At 33.0% G+C, this 21,206-nt stretch overlaps 2 protein-coding genes, 1 long non-coding RNA gene and 2 pseudogenes across 3 annotated transcripts; 3 read left to right on the forward strand and 2 right to left on the reverse strand.

Annotated features, from left to right (window-relative positions):
* Window positions 814-6,993, reverse strand: LOC104727842 (annotated as a pseudogene).
* LOC109127252 lies at window positions 11,679-16,149 on the reverse strand (annotated as a pseudogene).
* LOC104722798 lies at window positions 16,778-17,721 on the forward strand. The gene is made up of 3 exons (XR_757251.2): window positions 16,778-16,985; window positions 17,091-17,207; window positions 17,552-17,721. It is a non-coding gene; the product is annotated as an uncharacterized LOC104722798 (long non-coding RNA).
* On the forward strand, window positions 18,268-19,374 carry LOC104722799 (NHP2-like protein 1). The gene is made up of 2 exons (XM_010441034.2): window positions 18,268-18,577; window positions 19,075-19,374. Exons 1-2 carry the CDS (start codon window positions 18,350-18,352, stop codon window positions 19,231-19,233), a joined length of 387 nt encoding a protein of 128 aa, XP_010439336.1. The 5' UTR covers window positions 18,268-18,349; the 3' UTR covers window positions 19,234-19,374.
* On the forward strand, window positions 19,691-21,200 carry LOC104722800. The gene is made up of 5 exons (XM_010441035.1): window positions 19,691-20,217; window positions 20,300-20,411; window positions 20,602-20,683; window positions 20,770-20,821; window positions 20,915-21,200. Exons 1-5 carry the CDS (start codon window positions 19,711-19,713, stop codon window positions 21,065-21,067), a joined length of 906 nt encoding a protein of 301 aa, XP_010439337.1. The 5' UTR covers window positions 19,691-19,710; the 3' UTR covers window positions 21,068-21,200.

Here is a 21,206-nt window from a genome sequence, read left to right on the forward strand (position 1 = left end):
GAGACAAGGTTAACAAGTACCCGAGACAAAAAAAAAAAAAAAAACAAAACAAAACATGAAACAAGAAAATGTAAAACTGAATTGTCCATGCATATCTTAACGTAACTAGATACATACCATGAACGGCTGTATCGACAGTGCTCAAGTCGATTATGTTCAGTAACATTGACCTGAACCTCTGAGTCAACGGAAATGATTTTGGCTATATTAAAGAGTAGGAAGTTAATTTTAGTTTCGTTGTGCTCTTAGCTGAACCGAAACCAACTGAAATCATTTTTCAACCTCCAAACCTTGAGAAGATTGTCTCCTTCTTGAGCTAATGTTTTCATGTAAATGACAAATCCGCGTCAAGGCTCTTTTGAAGTCCCGGTTGCGATTCACATTATGATCGGGGAGAGGTATGACACGACATAGATCAGATTCAAAATAGAAATCAAGAGCAATAAGTATTCCGGGTTGAACAGGAAAATCATCGTCTAAACTTGTTTCAGATGTATTATGTATAAAGCGTCTGGTTCAGACTCATAGGCTTACAGAGGCTGGTGATTTAAAGAGGGCAGTAAAGTCGCTTGCGTGTCCAAATGCCAGTCTCAGAGGAATACACCCACAGACACAAACAAGTAGTGGATTTGTGTTTCTTGGGTACCAGTGCAGCCAACTTCACAACTTTGAAGTCCAGAACAACACCGTCCTTGTCCAGGCGCATCACAAAACCTAAGACAATAGTATCACATGGATGTGGAGGGCGAGGGATCCTAAGCCACTGTTGTAATACTATATTACCAACGTAGGAAGCTTCATCAGATGCGTTCATCAATACCAAAGAGAGGAAGAAGCCGCATAATATAAATTTTCGGATTGAATATCCCGAAAGTGAAGATCCCATGTCTTGCATCCACGCATGCTTATGATTTCCTTATGATTTCCCTTCTTCCGCACAATAGTGACCAAGTGGAAGAGGTGTTTTGGTGCAGATACACAAAGAAAGAGACGGCGGAAATAGGGAGATTTGAGTACGAGTTCCATGTTCTGCATACAGATTTGAATCTTGAGATGCTTCTCAGGGGTAACCTTGCTAGAATCTCTATCACTATCGCCTCCGAGATATGTTGTGTCTTGTCGTTTGGTGTTTCCATTAGGGCTTGAAATTAGGGTTTCTAGAGATTGAAGAAGCAAAAGTTAACATTCAAAATATTCAAGTTTGGTTGTTTTAAATATAAAGACTGGATCTGTGTATTCTAATATACAATATTTTTTAATAGTCTAAACATTTATATTTTTGATTTATTTAATTATAATATATATTTTGATCTTGATTAAAGTAAATTTCTGGATCCCCACTATTTACCAATCTATCTTATATAATATGAGAAGGTTTTTCTCAACTTTTGCTAAGAAGGTGACATTTGGCATTTTATTTATCTAACACCTGTCTTATTTGGTTATTTGGACTTAATCAACTAAATTCATTTGTACTTTGGACCTATACTAGCCCATAAAAAAAAAAAAAAAACTCTCAACATTTCTTTTTTATCCTTTTTTCAGTAAAAACCATTTGTAGGCCTCTGCTGATCTAAAACCACCATTTATCAGTTTGTGGTTTCATCATAGGAAAAATTGATGATAGTTTATTTTGAAATGATTAATATGAGTTTCAATCTTATGTATGATTCAGGGGCAAGAACAGATTCTAAATTATGTAAAAATTTGAATTCTGGGTTTCAATCTTATAAATGATTTATGGACAAGAAATGATTCTAGATTATGTTAGATTGTGAGATGTTTATGTGTTCCCAAAATTCTTTTATCAATTCGTAAATTTTTGGCTCAAATTTTAAATTTTGGATTTGCATTTCTGCTTAGTTTTTGGCCTTTAGTCCTATATAATCTAATGGTGTGATGTTTTCTGTAAGTAATTTGATAATTTCTAACTCATTTATTCTTGATTAGATCTTACCAATTCTTTTTCCATAAAAGTAGAATTCATTCCGTTTTCCATAAAATTAGAATTCAATCCCTAATTACTCTCCTTTTAACACAAATTCTCAGTCATTATTATTTAATTTCAGTCATTAGGTTCCTATGAAGAATTATATTATGTTTATATATCATTCCAAATTTCAATAGGTATTCTTGAATATATATTTTTTTTTTTGCATGTTATCATGTTTGTTGTTCACATTAATACTACGAAAAAAAAAATTATGTGAAAATGTTTGACAAATTTATTTATTCATTAGAGTGTTTATGTATGTCTTTCCTACTCTCCATGGGCCGGCCCAGCAATCTTGGATGTCATACAACAATGTTTTTTTAAAAACCCTTTGTAAATAAAATTATAAAATAGTAATATAAAAAATTATTTCCTCGTAGTTCGCTTTGCTTGCTCACATTTTTCTTTGTCTTTTCAATGTTTTCACGTTGATTTAAACATTTCTACGAAAATAAATACCATATTGCCTAATAACTCATTATTGTTTTAGAACTTTTCCAATATGAATTTTTTTTTATAAGACTTACATATTTGTTTTCCTAAATTGAACTTTACTTTAAATCTCAGTAACAACAAGTTTAATTAACATTAATCTAATGCTCATTCACCAACAATTCAAAATATGAAATAGGTTTTTACATAAACCTAACAAAATTTCATCCGTAAATTGGATATATCTACATGAATAATATACTGTTTTCTTATATAAAACTTGAACTTATAAATTTTTTTCAAACTTATGAAAAAAACTAATAATAACTGAACTTATAATGTTTTTCCTATATAAAAGACCTAAAACTTTTGGTCTAAAATATGCCCTAGAAAAATTGATGCCCTAATCCTTGGCTTCACTTGTTTGGCATATGGGTCGGGCCTTGAACCATGTTTTATTTTTACTTCAGGTTGTCATGTTTGTTGGTTGTGTTAATATTATTACATCATGAAAAAAATGAACTATCATGATTCATAAGTTGAACATGTTAGGTTTAGTTCCTTTCTTATATTTTAGAATCTCTATTTTTTTTTCTTTTAGGCATTTATGTGGTAAAGCAACTTCTTCTTATTGGACGATGCATATGAGTCTTTCCATTGTAAATTTTGTTTCGTATTAGTCTTCATCTTTAAGAAAAAAAACCTATTTTAAACTATTATAAAAAAGGAATATTGTATGTTACTATCATATGTTTAAAAAACCATGTTGTTAAGCTTGTGATGTCTTTTTATCTCATGGTAGGATATGAGTTGCAAATTTTTATATTATATTTGATTAATTTGACTTGATTATTTTGACTTCTATAGTGAGTAGTATATGCTAATTGTATATTGGTATTATATATTTTTAGGAATCTTAGTATCGAATAGCGTATTTTCAAAAATACACATTTTCCTATGTCACTTTTCAATAATATCCTTTAATGTTATTCATTTTCAAAAATACCCAAAAATACAATCTTTACCATATGTAGTTTATTTACTAGAACAAGTTTGTGCATTCAAGATTCTAAATCATATTCTAATTATGTCCCATCCAAGTTTTCAGATATATCAATTGATGTTATACATAACAAAACCGGTTTGGGTGTTAATCCAATGAAATTAATGAAATATGATAACATCATCATATCTGAAACGTTAAAATGCAAAAAGCGTGAGAGGATATTTGAATTCTTACTCCACACAAATCAAATTCTCTGATTGACTTATGAGAGCCTTTAGAAGATTAGGTCACTGGTATTGGAGTGACTAATTGTAATGTGCATTTGTTATTATGTGTTCAATAGTTTACATATGTGATTCTGGTTACAATAGCATACACGCAATATTACAACGAAACAAGTTTTAAACTAATTAATCTCCAATACCACCAGTTGATTTACGCAAGAAGGTAACCATTTCATTTTCAACGAGGATATAAATCGGTGATTGATGTATCGTTAACAGACCAAGGAACAGACTTGCTTTTAGTATATTGTTCTGAATCAAGCGGGTCTTTTGTGGGTTTACTCTGAAAGAAAAGCCCTGGTTCCTTAGGCACCGGTAAAGTCACAGTGTTACTAGCTATATATATAGCAAACCCATTTTTTTGGATCTGCTGACTACATAAAGTGTTAAAATTAAAAAATGAAACAAAAATCAATGGTTCAGATGACAAAACAAATAAATCGGATCGTTGGGATTAATCAGTTACGTACTCACTCTTCTCCCTTCTAAACCTTTGCGTTGTTTCATCTCTTCTCTGGTGTCTATACAGATGCTAACCTAAGCGATATTTGCTTTCTCGCATCCATTGGTTTCTTCTTATATAGATTTCTAGAATTAGACAAAATTTTCCATTTTCTATATCTCTTGTAGTCTTGTAGATATATATAGAATCATTTTTTTCCGGTTGAATAATAGAGAGTTCTGTCCTTCCCATACAACAATTTATTTTTGCTTTTTTCATTGATCAAGAAACATTGAAATAATTAGTTAGTGGAATTTTGTAGTAATATAAGTTGGCAATATCATTCTATTGATGTTTTTCAGAAGGATTAAAATTGTTGAAGATTAGTGATTAGATGTGTAACGAATATCACTGCAGCATATACTCTATATGTTCTTTCCTTCTATTGAATAGGATTGGTCAGTATGTTTCGTTTTCCGAAAAATATGAAGACGTCTTTTCAACGACGCAAATAGGATTGTGGTTGACGTACGGAGAAGACCTTTGATATAAGAGTGTTATTAGGAGTAGAGGTAAATTATTAGTAAACACATCATAGTAATCATTATTACTACTATTCATTTTTTACGTCATCACAGAATGAATGAAGAAATAAAATTCAAAGAAAAGAAATGTTTTTTCTTCTTTTCTAATCGGTATGTCTATTTGGTTTAACACTAAAAGAAAGTTACAAAGATGTCCTCATGTTTGAGCAATTTGTTTCTCTTCTTAAATTTTGGTTTTAGATATCCGGACTTTGGGTTTTATATCGAAGGCTGAGCTCTTAGTGGCCATGTGCAAATGTTGGCTAGCTAGATCCTTAATCTTTCTCTTCTTAATTTTTAGGTTTTCTGACCAAATATAATGCGTTTTTTTTTCTTTCTCTGATGCAATTTTTCACAGAAATCAGACTTTATTTAATTTATTTTGTGTACAATAATATAAGCAAACGTTTTTATTTTTTATAATTACAGAAAAAAGGATAAGCACATACGTGTTTTATCTTTATCTTACAATAACATAAACAAACATGTTTTATTCTTCAATCGTCTTTTATTTATTTATTTCTTTATTCACTTTTCGTTGCGAGAACTCCTCCGACATGGTTGTCTATTAAACAGACCATGCTTTCCATGCTGAAAAATTTCAAAATATGTATATAAGAAGAGTACTGCTGGTTATCCGATTGAGAGCTCCTCTAATGGTTGTCTATGAAGTATATATTTTTGTGGTCTCATATCATATTTAAAAAAAAAAAAAAAAAAAAANCAGAAATCACACTTTATTGAATAAATTTTGTGTACAATAATATAAGCAAACGTTTTTATTTTTTATAATTACAGAAAAAAGGGATAAGCAGACATACGTGTTTTATTAGTCTCTTACAATAACATAAACAAACATGTTTTATTCTTCAATCGTCTTTTATTTATTTATTTCTTCATTAACTTTTTCGTTGCGAGAACTCCTCCGACATGGTTGTCTATTAAGCAGACCATGCTTTCCATGCTGTAAAATTTCAAAATACGTATATAAGAGTACTGCTGGTTATCCGATTGGGAGCTCCTCCAATGGTTGTCTATGAAGTATATATTTTTGTGGTCTCATATCATATTAAAAAAAAATATATATATATGTAAACTAAAAGTACAAATTAAAGACGAACCTGCAAGAGATAGATGACATTCATCGTCAGCTCCAACGTTCCAAGCGAAGTAACCAAGCAGACCGTTGTACTTAGTGTATCTCACTTTTGTCACGACGCTCTGAATATCGTCGTACCCAATCAAAGTCGTCGGGGAGATACAGTAATCTCCGACTACTTTGCTATCATAAAACCTTCTACCTGGTAACTTCCTTATCTGATTATAGTTGATCGAACCGGTAGGTGACTCTGCTACTCCGGTGGTGGCTGCAACATCATCACTCTGATCCTTGTCGTTATCGAAAGTCCAGCCCCAACCAACGTATGGGAATCCAAAGACTGCTTTCATCTCTGGAAGTCCGGCCTTAATCCACTGATTCAAACCGGAGTCGCCGCATGGACCTGTCAACCAAATTTTATTCGAGTTTAAAAATTCATAATTGGATCTTATGGAAAAGTAATTTAGTTATGTTTATAGTAGAAACTTTATATACCTTCTGGGTAATAAGGACTATACAGACCGGCTGGTGGACCAATGGTAGTGGAAGAACCGTAAAATTCATAGGCTATAATATTAACCCAATCCAAGTTATCTTTCATCACTCTAACCGGGTAGGTAAACGTCTTGTAAACCGAGGAGTAGTAAACGGCAGCCGTCAACAGCAAAGTCGATTTGCTGGAGCGTCTGTGCTCGGCGTCAACCGCATATCGCAATTCTCCAACTAGGTCCCCAAAGTTGGTCATCTCAGTCTCATTGTTCGGGTACTCCCAGGCTAAATCGAGACCATGGAATCCGTTTGATCTAGCGATCGAAATTCAAGAATCAATGAATATTTTCCGAGACTGGTGTTTACTTGCCATGGAAGCAAACGCATAATTGTTTCCATTTCTTCCACCGACCGACAAGAGGGTCTTCACCTGTTCATTTCTACACTTGACGATGTTGGTGAAGGTGGAAAATATGAATTCGTGCGGTGGAGGGATAACAACTTTGTGGGTGTCAGCGTCGACATCGGCGTAGGCGCAGAAAAGGTGAGTGAAGAGTTCTGCGGGAATCGTTCGGGCGGAGATTGCGGGATCCTTGCCCTCTCCATCTGGGAACCAGTACGAAGCTTTTACCACGGAGGCGGGGGCTGCCATTTCCTCAGCCATTTTTGGTCTTAACAAAATGCTTTCTCTAGCTCTGTGTTTCTTTGTTTGTTGTGCTTTTGTAGTGGTGGTGATACAAACTAAGTGGGTGCTTCCCTTCTCTATTTATAGTGATTTTGGGAAGAATTATTCTGAAATATTCAAAAGACTTTAGACAAATTCAATTCTTCAAGTTAATTGATTTCCAAAACCAAAAGTCTTTGCTAAATGATGTGACTCTGACACCATTAAGAATGAATTGAAGCTCATCCCTATCATCATACTTGATGTATTCTTATTTAATATATGGAGATTCAAGAACTTGTTTAAAAAGCTATAGGGTCCGACTATTTCCACGGTGATTTTAATTATTAATGAATGCCATGAATACATGCTTTTTACATCATTATATTAGTCTGGCATTATATACACGGATTGTTAAGTAATTACTTGTATTAATAAATTTTAATTTATTTAATAATCATAAAAATATGTATAACAATTTTTTTTAATGTAAATAATATTTTTTTACACTTTCATTTATTCAATTTTTTTTAAAATGTCAGAAATATTTTTTGAATGTCAATAATATCTTTTACAATATCAAATATAGAACTTACTTAAATATAATTATACATACATATTTCTCTAATTTTATTTGTTTTTTTATTGTTCAACTTTGACAATATTATTTTAAAACTAAATATTATTTTAAAAATTTATATTAATGTATATTTACCTAAATGATAAATCTCATGAAATTTGTAAAAAATTAATGGAAAGGTATAGATAGATTGCATAAAAAGCTTACAAGTCTTGTACAATCTTGAATTTTATCTAACACATCAGCTAATAAAAAGCAAACCATCGTCGCTACAATAAAATGACCAGATTTTGCTAGTTTTTAAATTTCTTTCATCACTAGCAAAGCACTTGCATTGTGTCTTGTAAATAATAATAATATTAATAATAAAAAGATTCGATTATAAATCTGTAGTCTATATATACTAATTATTATTTTCTTGTCGTCATCTACAAATAATTCTATTATTATTAACTTTTTTTTAAAAAGTCTGTTTATAAAACAAAAGGACTCAGTTATAGTCTATATTTCTAAGAAGTCTATTTTCAAATAATGAATGTATTAGTTTACAGTCCTTCCAATAATATTGTGACTAAATTGGACATTAAATATTTTATTATTCAAATATATATATAATCAAGAGAATAAAAAAAAACTCGATTATAGTCTATATGCATGTTTACCTTTTTTGGTTTTCCTCTCACCAAACTGAGTTGGTAAACCGAGGGACTTCAGTTGAGAAGCGGAGACATTGTGAGGCTGAGGCTCAGCAAACCCTTCAGCTTCAGCTTCAGGTTCAGCTTGGGATCCTTCCGCTCCACAACGTTCCCAAGCAGCTGAAAGTGTACAAATGCTGTTGTGGGTTTCAAAGTCAATTGGTGGTGGAGCATCAACCAACTCCTTCCCTAATCATGTTCTGACTACTCTCCTCTGCTTAGGAAAAGGAAGATCGCCTTTACCTCCTTCTTCTTCTTCTTCTTGGTACGTACTTCTTCTGGTGTTTCTTTGCTTGCACATGAAAGTGGGTAGAATGATCAGAGTTTACTTGTATCCCTTTGAGATTGTTGAATTTGGCTCCTCCACGTGCGCGAGGTCTGTCCATGCATGCTTTGGCATTGTGTGTATTTGCACCACAACTTATAATTAAGACTGAAAATGTTAGAGTGTGGAACCAAGAAAGAATAAAAAGATAAATAAGAATCCAAAACTTAAAAAAGCAATCATCTCCAAAACTTAAAAGACCAATCAGCACATACTTGGCACACACTCCTTCCCAAGATTTTGGGGTGCGACCATGACTTGATAAGTTATATACAATATTAAATACTCCATCCGTTTCAAAATATAGGATGTTTTAACTAAAATACGCAGATTAAGAAATCTTTACTTTTAACAAGTTCAACCAATCAGAAACAATACTGCATAATATAAAATATTAAACTAATGTAAAAGTTGCATAGAAACTTGAAAACATCCTATATTATGAAACAAAAACTTCTCTAAAACATTTTATATTTTGAAACGGAGGGAGTATATAACTTACTTAAATATAATTATACATATATATATTTCTCTAATTTTATTTGTTTTTTATTGTTCAACTTTGATAATATTTTTTTAAAACTAAATATTTTTTTAAAATGTTATATTAATGTATATTTACCTAAATGACAAATCTCATGAAATTTTGCAAATATTTAATGGAAAGGTATAGCTTGATAGATTGGCATAATTCTTATAAGTCTTGCACAATCTTGAATTTTGTCTAACACATCAACTAATAAAAAGCAAACCATCGTCGCTACAATAAAATGACCAGATTTTGCTAGTTTTTAAATTACTTTCATCACTAGCAAAGTACTTGCATTGTGTCTTGTAAATAATAATAATATTAATAATAAAAAGATTCGATTATAAATTTGTAGTCTACATATGCTAATTATTATTTTCTTGTCGGCATCTACAAATAAGTCTATTATTATTAATTGTTTTTTAAAAAGGTCTCTTATAAAACAAAAAGACTCGGTTATAGTCTATGTTTCTAACAAGTCTATTTTTCAAATAATGAATGTAAATGTAATAGTTCACAGTCATTCCAATAATATTGTGACTAAATTGGACATTAAATATTTTATTATTCAAATATATATAATCAAGAGAATAAAAAAAGACTCAATTATAGTCTATATTTCTAACAATTCTATTTGTAGATTAATGTATTAGTTGACATGCATTAAAATAATATCGTGACTAGATTGGACATTAGATATTTTATAATTCATATACATATATATATATATATATAATATCATACTTGTCGTTTTAGTAATAACTGTATGATTTTATGTATGATAGAATAATATATATATTTTATTCATCGTTTTTAAGCAAATTTTCCACAAAGTTCTAAGTACAACGCTAGCATTCTTATTTTTTTTGGAAAAAGATTTTTGTACATATACATTTCTTGCTCTTAATTAGACAAACTTAAGCCTAGCCAAAAAACACACATACATATATATATATATATATATATATATATATATTTAACGGTAAATTGGAAATAAATAGTAAATATTTAAATTATTTTTATCTATTTATGCATTCTAGAATTAAAATTGATGAGATATGTTTTATATTAATTGCCGTAAAATAGAAATAACTTTTACATTTCGTAAAACATGTAGAATGTGTAGAATATACTATCTAAATTTTGTAGAACATTTATAATGTATAGAATACACATTTTAAATTCATAATGTGTATTCTAGACTTTATAGATCATATTCTGTCCATCTTAAATGACAACATATCAACATAATTTTGATGTTATAAGGATCTTCATGTCTTTTTCATCATTTTCTAAGGGTTTATCTAAATTTTTTATGAAAAATTGGCTAAATCAATTGTAAAATGTAGTTTAGGAAGAGTTGACATATATTCATAGAATTCATAAATGGACAAGTTTTTGAATTTATCCTTTATTTCTAATTTTTTTTAATATTTAACCTAAAATCCGATCCAAAAAAAATGGTTTGCTTGGATACAAATATACTTAAATAACCATATTGAATTCTATTTATCTAAACCTGTGAGTTTAGATTTGGATCCAAATAATACCTGATATCCAAACAGATACATATATAGAAGAACCAAAGATATATAATATCTAAACTATTAATAATATTTAACATTAATGACGTTTTTCAATTATCTAAAACTAGATTTGGACTCGCACCTACGTGCGGGTTTGATTTCAAAAACTAAGTTTGCTAACGTATTACATATATATGAAGTTATGTTTGTAAATGTATATTAGTTGCATTTGTTTTCTTTATTAGTTAGCATTTGTTTGGTCTAGTTATTATTTCAAATATATCAAAAGGTCTATGAGATTGCAATTAAAGAGTCTATTTTTAGAAAGAAGATGTTTACAAAGTCTATTGTTAACAAAAGAAGATGCTTTTTCCTACCCTACCAAAAAAAAAAGGAAGATGCTATTTGCCGTCCATGAGATTGCCGCCTTTGGTCTCTTGGGTTGTGGTTTTGATGGGAATAGTCATTTATTGAGTTTCTTTTTAAAAATTTAATATTCGGTTTAAAAAACACTTTTTAGTTTCGTTGAACTAAATCCAGATTATCTAGATAAACACTGTTTAGTGTTCCTTGGAAATTGTAATACCATGCACTCTAAAATAAGGATTTAGAGTGTTCACTTATAGTTTGAATTTTTTTAAGCGTTTGATGTTACTTTTGGGAAAATTTGATATTTTATAACAAAATTGTATATAACTCATTGCTTTACCTTTTTATGCTTAAAGAAAAACACTATTTGATTTCATGCATATAAGAGATACGTACGTAATCAAATTGATATTTTTCGGTAGAGGAGGTGATACAAGTGTATGTATTTATAAGTAATAAAATAGGTAACCGGTAATTTTTTTTTATGAAGCTTTTCCAAATATGTTTATAATAACTAATTTTTAATTATCTCAATAACATATATTTATAAGAAATGAGAAGAAAGAAACGATACGATCAAATAAATAACCCACTTGCCTAGCTAATAGTTTTAATTCAAAACCTATTTGCATATAATCTTTTTCATCTTTCTGCATTGAAGTTATAGGGCCGTCGAAGGAACGTAAGAAAGTAGTGAAGTTGTATATATCATCTCAACTTGGGGAGGGCGAGGCATCGATTCCATCCACCGTGGGAGCAAAAATTGGTATAAGATGAGAGGAACTTCATACTTGGAAATCCGATCCATGTGCGTCTCACAAGCAGACAGGTTGATGAAACAATCTTGATGTTGCGAATCATCATCTCCGAAGGTTTTGTAGTTTTGCGTCTGCAAGTTACATGATATCAAATAACGGTTTTCTTGACTCCACAAGTACACAATATTGCTATCAAACGGATGCATTGCCATTGGTACATAACAGCCTATCAATGGGAGACTGACTTCCCACAGAAGTTGCCAAGCTGAATCATTTTTCAACCTCCAAACCTTAAAAAGATTGTCTCCCATATGAGCTAATGTTTTGATATACATGACAAAACCGTTGGATGTAGTCAAAGCGATTTCCAAGTGGTAGCTGTTGTGACTGAAATTTTGATCAGGGAGAGGTATAAACTGAAATTGATTGGATTCACCATAGAAATCGTGAGACATCAGTTCTTTATGCCCAGAGATATTAGAATGGACGAGGTAGAAATAAAGCGTCCCATTGAGACTCATCGGACGAGCCAATTTGGAGAAGTAACTAGACCAGCAAATTCGTTTGCGAATCCAAACGCCCGTCTCAGACGAATACACAAGAACCTTGGTTTTAAATGTTTTAACCAGTTCGGTTTGTAAAATGGTTTATCCTATTGCACCTAGTTGTTCTCTTCCTAACAACCCTAAAATCACAAAGTTTTTGCTGCAGGTTTTGAAGAGTTTTCGCATCAACCAATGATGCGATCGCCATGATCGCCTCGCGCATCGACGAGGCTCACATATGGCGCGTGCATCATAGATCTCGCCATGCATCCAAGTTTGGTTGCCCTTTTCTTCAAAACTCATTGTGCCATTCGCAATTGCGCCTGTGTCTAAAACTAAGACAAGAACACATAAAAAAATATCAATCTTGAGGACTCCTTGTAATTGGACCAGACGTAACCACTTTGAAGCACAAAACAACACCGTCCTCGTCAACACGCGTCACCAAACCATACGGGGAAGTTAATATATTTGGAGGAGAAGGGATTTCAACCCACTATTGTAACACTGGATTACCAACATAGGTGGTCGAAGTACCAAAAATTCTATGCATCAAAACCAATCTATTTGAAGAAGCTATATTTTGGAATTTACCGTTTATAATTTTCATATCCTGACTATAAGAACCTAACGACTTTGGAAGACCCCATGTCTCGAATCCATGGAAGTCTATGAGTTCTCTTTGGTTGAGCAGTAGTGACCAACATGAAGAGGTCTTTTGGAGCAGAGACACAAAGAGACGGAGAAAATACACGGATTCTATTGTCGATTTCCAAGCTTTACTCACCGATTTGAATCTGGCGATGCCTCTCAATGGTAAATTTGCTAGTATTTTGTCACTATGGCCTCTTAAAATATATAACAAATTTATGATTATGGCTTTTAAAAATATAAATCTTAATATCTATCTACTTTACATAATATATTTTACTATTAGAAAAATCTTGAAAGAACTAAAAGCCAAACTAGAATTAATGAAATGTTAATTATAATACAAAATACTTTGGTATTAATTTTTTTAATTATCATTGTATTGAATTAATACTATTAATTAGTAAAATAGCTTGTAATTTTCTGTCAAATCTTACCAATTTGAAAGAAAAATAAATAAAAATATTTAATTTGATATAACAAAAATGATCTTTTAAGAAAAAGATGAAAAAGAAGGAAATCTCAAATTGTATGAACAAAAAAAGAGAAGAAAATATGAAGTGGCAAAATATCACAACTGTACTAAAACTATAAAGGTTTTTTTGTCTTGATCCTCTTTTATGCAAAGTGTAAACTGTATAGAACCGGACATAACAAAAAGCTGAACCAAAAGTAAGTCAAACCTCTACAAATCATATAAATTACAGACTAACCCAACTCATATGAAAATATTGTTGCCAAAGAAGTAGTATTAGTATCGATCACAGTTATGACGAAAATTGTAAAAAATGTAAAGAAGTAGTATTAGTAGTGTTCCAATATGTGGTGATAAATATTTATTTAAAACGAATTATGTTTTATTATATAGTAAAAGATATTTTAGGCAATACTTAGAATTAGAAATGCATCTTATAATAGTTGAACATATATCTATAATACATATATTAAAAATATGTAGTTATGCATGGAGTTACTATTTCACATTAAATAATTTGCTAACATATTCATATATCTTTTCTTATGACTGAAATAATTTGTTTTAAAGTCAAATGTCAAAAGTTACTTAAATTAAATTGATGAAAGTGCAAACTTGGTTCCTATTGATCGAGGATTAGATTTCAAATACTTTTGGTTCCAATTAACTCAGATATATAGCTTAATCTAGATTCAAATTATGCTTTACTATATTTATTTAATTCAGATATACATCAAGGAGTGAAGACAACTTTAAAAAATCTTTAACCACATGGTGGTGGGCTAGTGGTTCCCATTTGGTTGGAAGAGTTGCCCTGTTGGTTCAGGCCATTGATCAATTCTCTCCAGATGCGGAATTGCTACTTATTTACTATGTGGCCACATGGATATGGGCTCTTGCTTACGGCCCATTTGAATACCCGGAGAAAGGGTCTATCCGTGGGCTGCATCTCCCCCAGAGATTAGTTTCGGACTCTTCCATAGGCCTGAAGATTTACCCTGAGTTATCAAAAAAAAAAAAAAACTTTAAAAAATCTCACTTCTTCCACCATACTTTATATTATGTCCTTTTGCTCAGTTATCATTACAATATTTTGATACCCTTAGCTACCAATCCAAAATTAGGTACTTACCGAATACAACTAAAGCATTTGTTCTTAATTATTCATTAAAATAAGCGAGTTACGAGACTGCATTTTTGGGAACTTATCAAATGGTTTTGGGAAGTTGTTGAAAAAATGACCAACGAAGAAAGGTGAAGATTGCTTTTCTTTTGGACAGCTGTGACCTACTTGCCTAGGAACGGTTTCCAAGGCTTATCATAATCACTGACTATTCGGAAGACAACCAAGAGTGCAGTGCATCTCCCGAAATCGAGTACTTGCTCGTACCGCTTGACTTTACCGAGGTACCCCACCTATGAAATCACAAGACATAAGGTTCTCTACGTTGTTGATAAAAACATGAGCAATAGTTTTGGTCGACTTTAGGGGTTCATTAGGTGATATGAATCCTTACACGTCCACATACATATCATGGTACAAGTGTAGAAAGGATAGAGAAACAGACGTCTCGTTTTCATATATACTCTGTTAGTTCTTGAGTACATTAGACATTTCATGTCTTTCTACAAAACATAAGAAAACTAAAACCTTTATGCCATTGTATCCTTCTTCTGTTTTCCGCTTCTGAGATTGTAAATTTTGTTATGTTTGCCACTATATAATGACATATAAAAGACAATGCTATCTATATATATTTGGAAAATCTGAATAAATAAACTCGAAAATACACAAAGAAAATGTAACATGTAATTTGAGGAAATGCACCATGTGATATTTCTTTTTACAAATTGATTATACATATTGTATAAAGGATAAATGCACCATGTGATAATATCTCTAAAGTCTCCCTTATAAATGCACATATGTTTTCGTAAGAGCTCTGATTTGAACTCCTAAAACCTTTTGATGATATATATTCCTCAAAACTGTTATTAAGAGATAAGATGCTCTAACCAAACTAACAAGATGAAGAGGAAGGAAGAGGAGCATCAGTTAAACCATAACAGAGGAGCATCAAATGTGGCAACGCTTCTTGTGCTGCGGCTATGATTGAAACGAATTTATGTCTATGCTAGTGGTTGCACTCAATCTTCTCTCGCCTATCAGCAGCTTGTTGAGCTGGCTTGTTACGCGAATAATGACTCAGACTAGCTGCAACCATAACTCGAAAGAAGAATCTGATCTCTCTCTTGCAACCATGTTTCAAACTAAGATTTCCTAAACCGATCAATGCTCAGACTATGCAAAGTATCCTCATGTGCGTACTAACACTTTAAAAGGGTTAGATCAATCTGAGTTTTCATCTGTGTCGATCACACTCAAATCAGAGGGCCTAGTTAAGATGATAGGAGCGAGTGCAAAGCTGTACAAGAATCAGCCGCGTCCAGATTTGTGTGACATCACCATTCTATATGTTTGATAGCACACACTCAGATGCTTGAAGCTCAAAGTTTTGTATAAAATGTCCTATGAGGAAAACAAGAACTTCATATGGATATGTATGAGTCCACACAAGTAAAGTATTGGAGCCCAAAAGTAATGAATAGATACGAGAAAAAAAAAAAGAACCGCCAAATGATGCAAGAACGAGAAGGTAATACTATAGTTACCTTTGATGCATCGAAACCAAGTCCACCCATTTGCATCATCTGTCGAGTGTGTGTCATCAATTGCTGGATAAGAAACAGAACACTTACAGTGACTAAAGTAGATTCACCCAGAAGATGGGAAAGCTTAAAGTCAAAGCTTTAAGGAAGATGTTGTGAGTGAATTAGTAGTATATGAACACTAATTACCATTTTCATCTCCAAGAATGAGACATGGAAGAACATCCCATGAAACAAGAGGTGTAAATAGAACCCGCATAAAACTATCATGTGCTGTTCTTGAAAGTTACAAACATTCCCAAATAAGAAACTGAGAAACACAAAAGGGCAAAAATCACAGAAACCAAACCTCATTGCTGAAGTAGAATCTCCGAGCTCGGAACGATTTAGGAGGGATAAAATTAGCAGTCCTAGCCCTAATAACAACTTGTCTGGTCAAGAGAAGAAACTTACAATCAGCAAATCGTGACTAACCAAATTGGACCAATATAAACCAAACTTAAACCGCAGAAATCAAATACGATAGAAATTAAGACCGTTCTTAACCGAAATTAATTCGGTTCGGATCAGTTTACACCCATCCGAATCAATCGAAACCCGAGAACTTGACCCGAATTATGAACACACAGTCAGTCACATACTCTCGAAAGTAGTCGAAAAAATCATTTCGCTAAAATCATCCTCTGTCAAATCTCTCCGGCGAACAAAAATGGCGGAGTGTCCGATGGATATCATCAACGATTTGTTCCTCCGTCTCGCAGCAACTACGCTAGTACGGTGTCGCGCCCTCTCGAAGCCATGCCTCTCTCTGATCGACAGTCTAGACTTCGTCTCGTCTAACCTCAGAAGATGCAGAAGAGTAATAAAAGGTGACCCAGTGGTTTCTTACTCGCTTTGTTTCCTTGATAGAATTGTAGAAATCGATAATAAAGGGAAATCTGAGTCTTAGGTATCTTCATTCTTTTATATGTTAGGGTTTCAACTTTCAAATGGTTATGTTTCAATCTTAAGGGAGGTTTTCTGTCCAAGGGATTCAAGCTGAAGTTGTGAACAAAGCAGGGGAAACCTCTGAGCTCAAACATTAGATCAAGGTAAGTGTAATGAATCTAATGATATGAGTATTTTCGTCGAGTTAGTATTTTATCTCTTTAGGCCTCATCTTCTTTTCTTTTAGATGTGAGATTTCCAATCTTATCATAGATACATTATTTGAAGTCTTAGGAGGTGGAACTTGTGTCAACGTCGTAGTTTAGCACAAACAATTTAGTAGCTTCATCTAAAATCTGACTATTTTCAAGTGTAAGTGTAATGAATCTAAAGAGCTTGAGTATATCCCTCAAGTTGGCACCTGAATCTAAAAGCTTCATCTGAAATCTGACTTTTTCAGGTGTTCGAGTTTAAAATCTGACTATCTTGATCTGTGTTTGATTTTCAGGTGCAGTAGCAGTAGCAGTCCCAGGGGGCAGGGGGAAAGGAAATGGCAAAATCCTAAACCCATGTGAGGTCTTAGTTAGTACTCATTAGCTTAACCTATGTACGTAGTAGGTCGTAAGAGAAGATAGTGTTCTTCTATATATAAGTGACTGGAATCTAAATATGTAAACTCTTTTCAGTTTGGTCCGTTGCAATTAGATTTCGACTTAAACACTTAAATCTCAATCAAAAGTAATACTCGTTGCAAATATTGAAACTGAAGAGGATTTACTAGAGCATAGTAAATCGTGGATAAACAAAACACATCTACGTGACTAAAGAAGAAGATAATGATCGAAGTCGGAAGCTCAGAGCTTTTGAGGAAGATAGTGTGGATATATTAGAACACTTAGTCAGTCACTTATCATTCTCATCTCCAAGAATGAGACTGGATTAAGCCTCTGAATCCAACTAAGTTTAAGAAGTACCTATTGGACCAACGATGTAAAACAACAAGAGATGTAAAACGATTTAACCAAATTGGACCAACGTAACCGAACTTAACCGAAATAATTGAATTAGACAGAAACAACCGACAACAAAGATCGTTTCGAGGCCTTCGGGCCTCTATTTTCACCGACCCGAATCAACGAGGAGCCGAATCATGTTTCTATATATACCTTTTTTTTCTTTTTTCGTGGGTAAAGATTTTCTAAACATTGTCAAATCCTTGAAAACTCTAAAAGTTCTTCCTCTGAGATTATTGAGAACATTGTCAAATCCTTGAAAACCCTAAGTTCTTCCTTTGACCTTAACGAAGATGACGGAAGAGGCAGTGGATTCTAGAGCGTATCCGTTAGCAGATGGTGAGCTTTCGATAACAATACTGGATCTTGTTCAACAAGCTACCAACTACAAGAAGCTCAAGAAGGGTGCTAACGAAGCTACCAAGACATTGAACCGTGGGATGTCTGAGTTCGTTGTTATGGCTGCTGATGCTGATCCCTTCGAGATTCTTGTTCATCTTCCTTTGCTTGCCGAACATAAGGTTACGATCTCTTTCTCTCTGTCTCTATGATTTGAAAACTGTCTTTTACGTTAAAGAGCTGCTTGATGCATCCCCTATAGAGATATATGCTAGTGTTTGTCAGATTTTTGATGATTGTGTTAGGTATCTCAAGATCTTTAACGCATTAAGAAGCCAGTCTGTTTTGCTTTCTTGCAGTTTTGTTTCTCTGTTGAGTTCATGACATGAAAGTTTCTTTGTTTAGTTAAGCTTGTTCCTCAACTGAGTCATAGTATCTATTTAGTTATTGGGGTATGCTTCGAATTTACTCTTGAGGAAAATATGATTTGTTAATAGCTATAGTTTTATCCTAGTTGATGTTTAAAAGCGTAACTTCGAGTTCACTCTTGAGAAAGACATCCATCATAGCTATATATAGTTTTATCCTATTTGAAAAACCTGCATTATTATATATACATGACATCATTATGTGATCTCACTTTGAACTAACCCTTATATCTCGTTCCATCTGAATGCAGAATGTGCCATATGTGTTTGTACCTTCGAAAGAAGCATTGGGAAGAGCATGTGGAGTAACGAAACCTGTGATAGCTTGTTCAGTATTATCGAACGGCATAAGCCAGTTGAAATCTCAGATTCAGGATCTCAAGGATGCTATAGAGAAGCTTATGATCTAAGGATTTCGTGCTCGGTATGAAGAGTCTGTCTATAAGGAATTCGGAATGGCTCTGACTGAAGTTAGTTTGTGCAGTTTACCTATTTCAAGATTGTTTTGTGAGCGGTTTTTATATATCTACTTGGTTAACTAATGCATATTATGTGGAACATCACTAATTTGTGGAATTGAGTTTCTTAGATTTAGATTTGTTTTTGTCCTTGGTTTGTGTTGAAATATCATGCCAGGTTGAAGAAATCGAATCTGATGAAGTGCTTTGTATGGTCCATTAACCCTTTAACATGGATTAAAAAGATTCTAACCTTCAAAATTTGATCATTTGTTGCATTCTTTATTATCACTTTGCTTTATCCAAAAACATTCACTGATTCCTTTCTTCCCCTCCATACTTTGCTTATTTTAGATAAATGAAATCTTTCTTATTCACAAAACTTTTATAAAGTATTGTAATCAGCAAAACCAATCCATTTTACAAGAAATGGCATCATCATATATGTCTATGACACAAACTATGGTTTCGTCTAAACTATGTTCAAAGATAAATAGCTTTAGCTCAAGCTTAATTCACACGAAGAAATATCACGTGTTATCAACAACTCACAAGGATACTATCAATCTGTTTTTTCATCTTGATCGATCCCACCCATATCGAAGCACTTTGAAGCATTACACAAGGGTAAAAAAATTAGAATCAGAATGGGAAGAGAACGAAGATAAAGAGAAATCAGATTGGAAAGAGAACAAAGATGAAGAGAAAGACGACAAGAAGGAAGACCATCGGGTGGAGGAGACAGTTCTAAAACTGTACAGCAATATCAAGGACCGAAACATCAAGGAGGAAGGCTATCGGGCGGAAGAGACAGTTCTAAAACTATACACAGATATCAAGGACCGAAACATCGATGGCATTTCACAAGTTATTGCAGATGAATGCCAATGCTTTTCCAATGTTTTATCGAAGCATCGACTCTTACAAGGCAAGAAGGTAAAGCATGTTCTTAATAAGCTTTTCTTTTAGATATCATCTTTGCTTTTGACATCTAAGTTAGATGGTCTTTTATATACAGCAAGTTATGGCTTTCTTCTACTGGTTGATCATGGAGCTGGGGAAAGATATCAAGATTATTGTTAGACCAACGTCCAAAGATGGCATGACCGTTGGTGTCCAATGGCAATTCGGTTAGTCTCCTCGTCCCAAAATCCTAATCCGGTTAATCCTAATTCCATCCTATTCGGCTTTAACCATATAGGATGATCAACCAAGAACTCTTAAGAGACCATTCTAATCATAGATACATTATCTGATGTCTTACAAGACCAAATGCCATTGAAATGATTGTTCTCACAACAGTTTACCTGTAATGCGCAGAATGTGAGAAGTCACACATCCAATTGGGGAAGGGATTCAGTTTCCACAGTTGCCATATGTACCAAGGAAAGCTGTTGATTAAGTCAGTACTCCTTCCCGTCTAAACTCAGTTTTCACACCGATTATAACCCGTGATCATGACCATCGTTTAAACCAAAAACAATGCAGGAATGTAGAGATGTTCATGGAGCCAATGTTTCACATAGAGCCTCTAAGACTAGTGAGCCTAAAAACTATAACCTCTCACATCGTTTTCACAAGATTTATGTGAGTCACTTACTAATTGTGGTTTATCATTTTTCTTCTGACGCAGAGAACTATGGCGTTTGCAGTGAGCTTAGCTGAGAAGATAGTCACTTTCTTAAGACCTGGAGAAAATACAAGGAGACAGGCCATGACATTCCTGCTACTTGCTCTTCTGCTGCTTGCTGCAGCCGCTTTCTACTTCACACGACTGAGACTCTGATACATACACAGCAAATAACATGGAGCAGGAAATAACACCACAGAAAATAAGACTTTCTCTATGAGTAAGGACTAAAGGATGCAAATATTTCCAACTGGGAAAAACATAGTTAAACACATTGAGTTTTTTTTTTTTTTTT

Source organism: Camelina sativa, chromosome 11 (genome assembly GCF_000633955.1).
Source record: "Camelina sativa cultivar DH55 chromosome 11, Cs, whole genome shotgun sequence".
Classification (NCBI taxonomy): domain Eukaryota; kingdom Viridiplantae; phylum Streptophyta; class Magnoliopsida; order Brassicales; family Brassicaceae; genus Camelina; species Camelina sativa.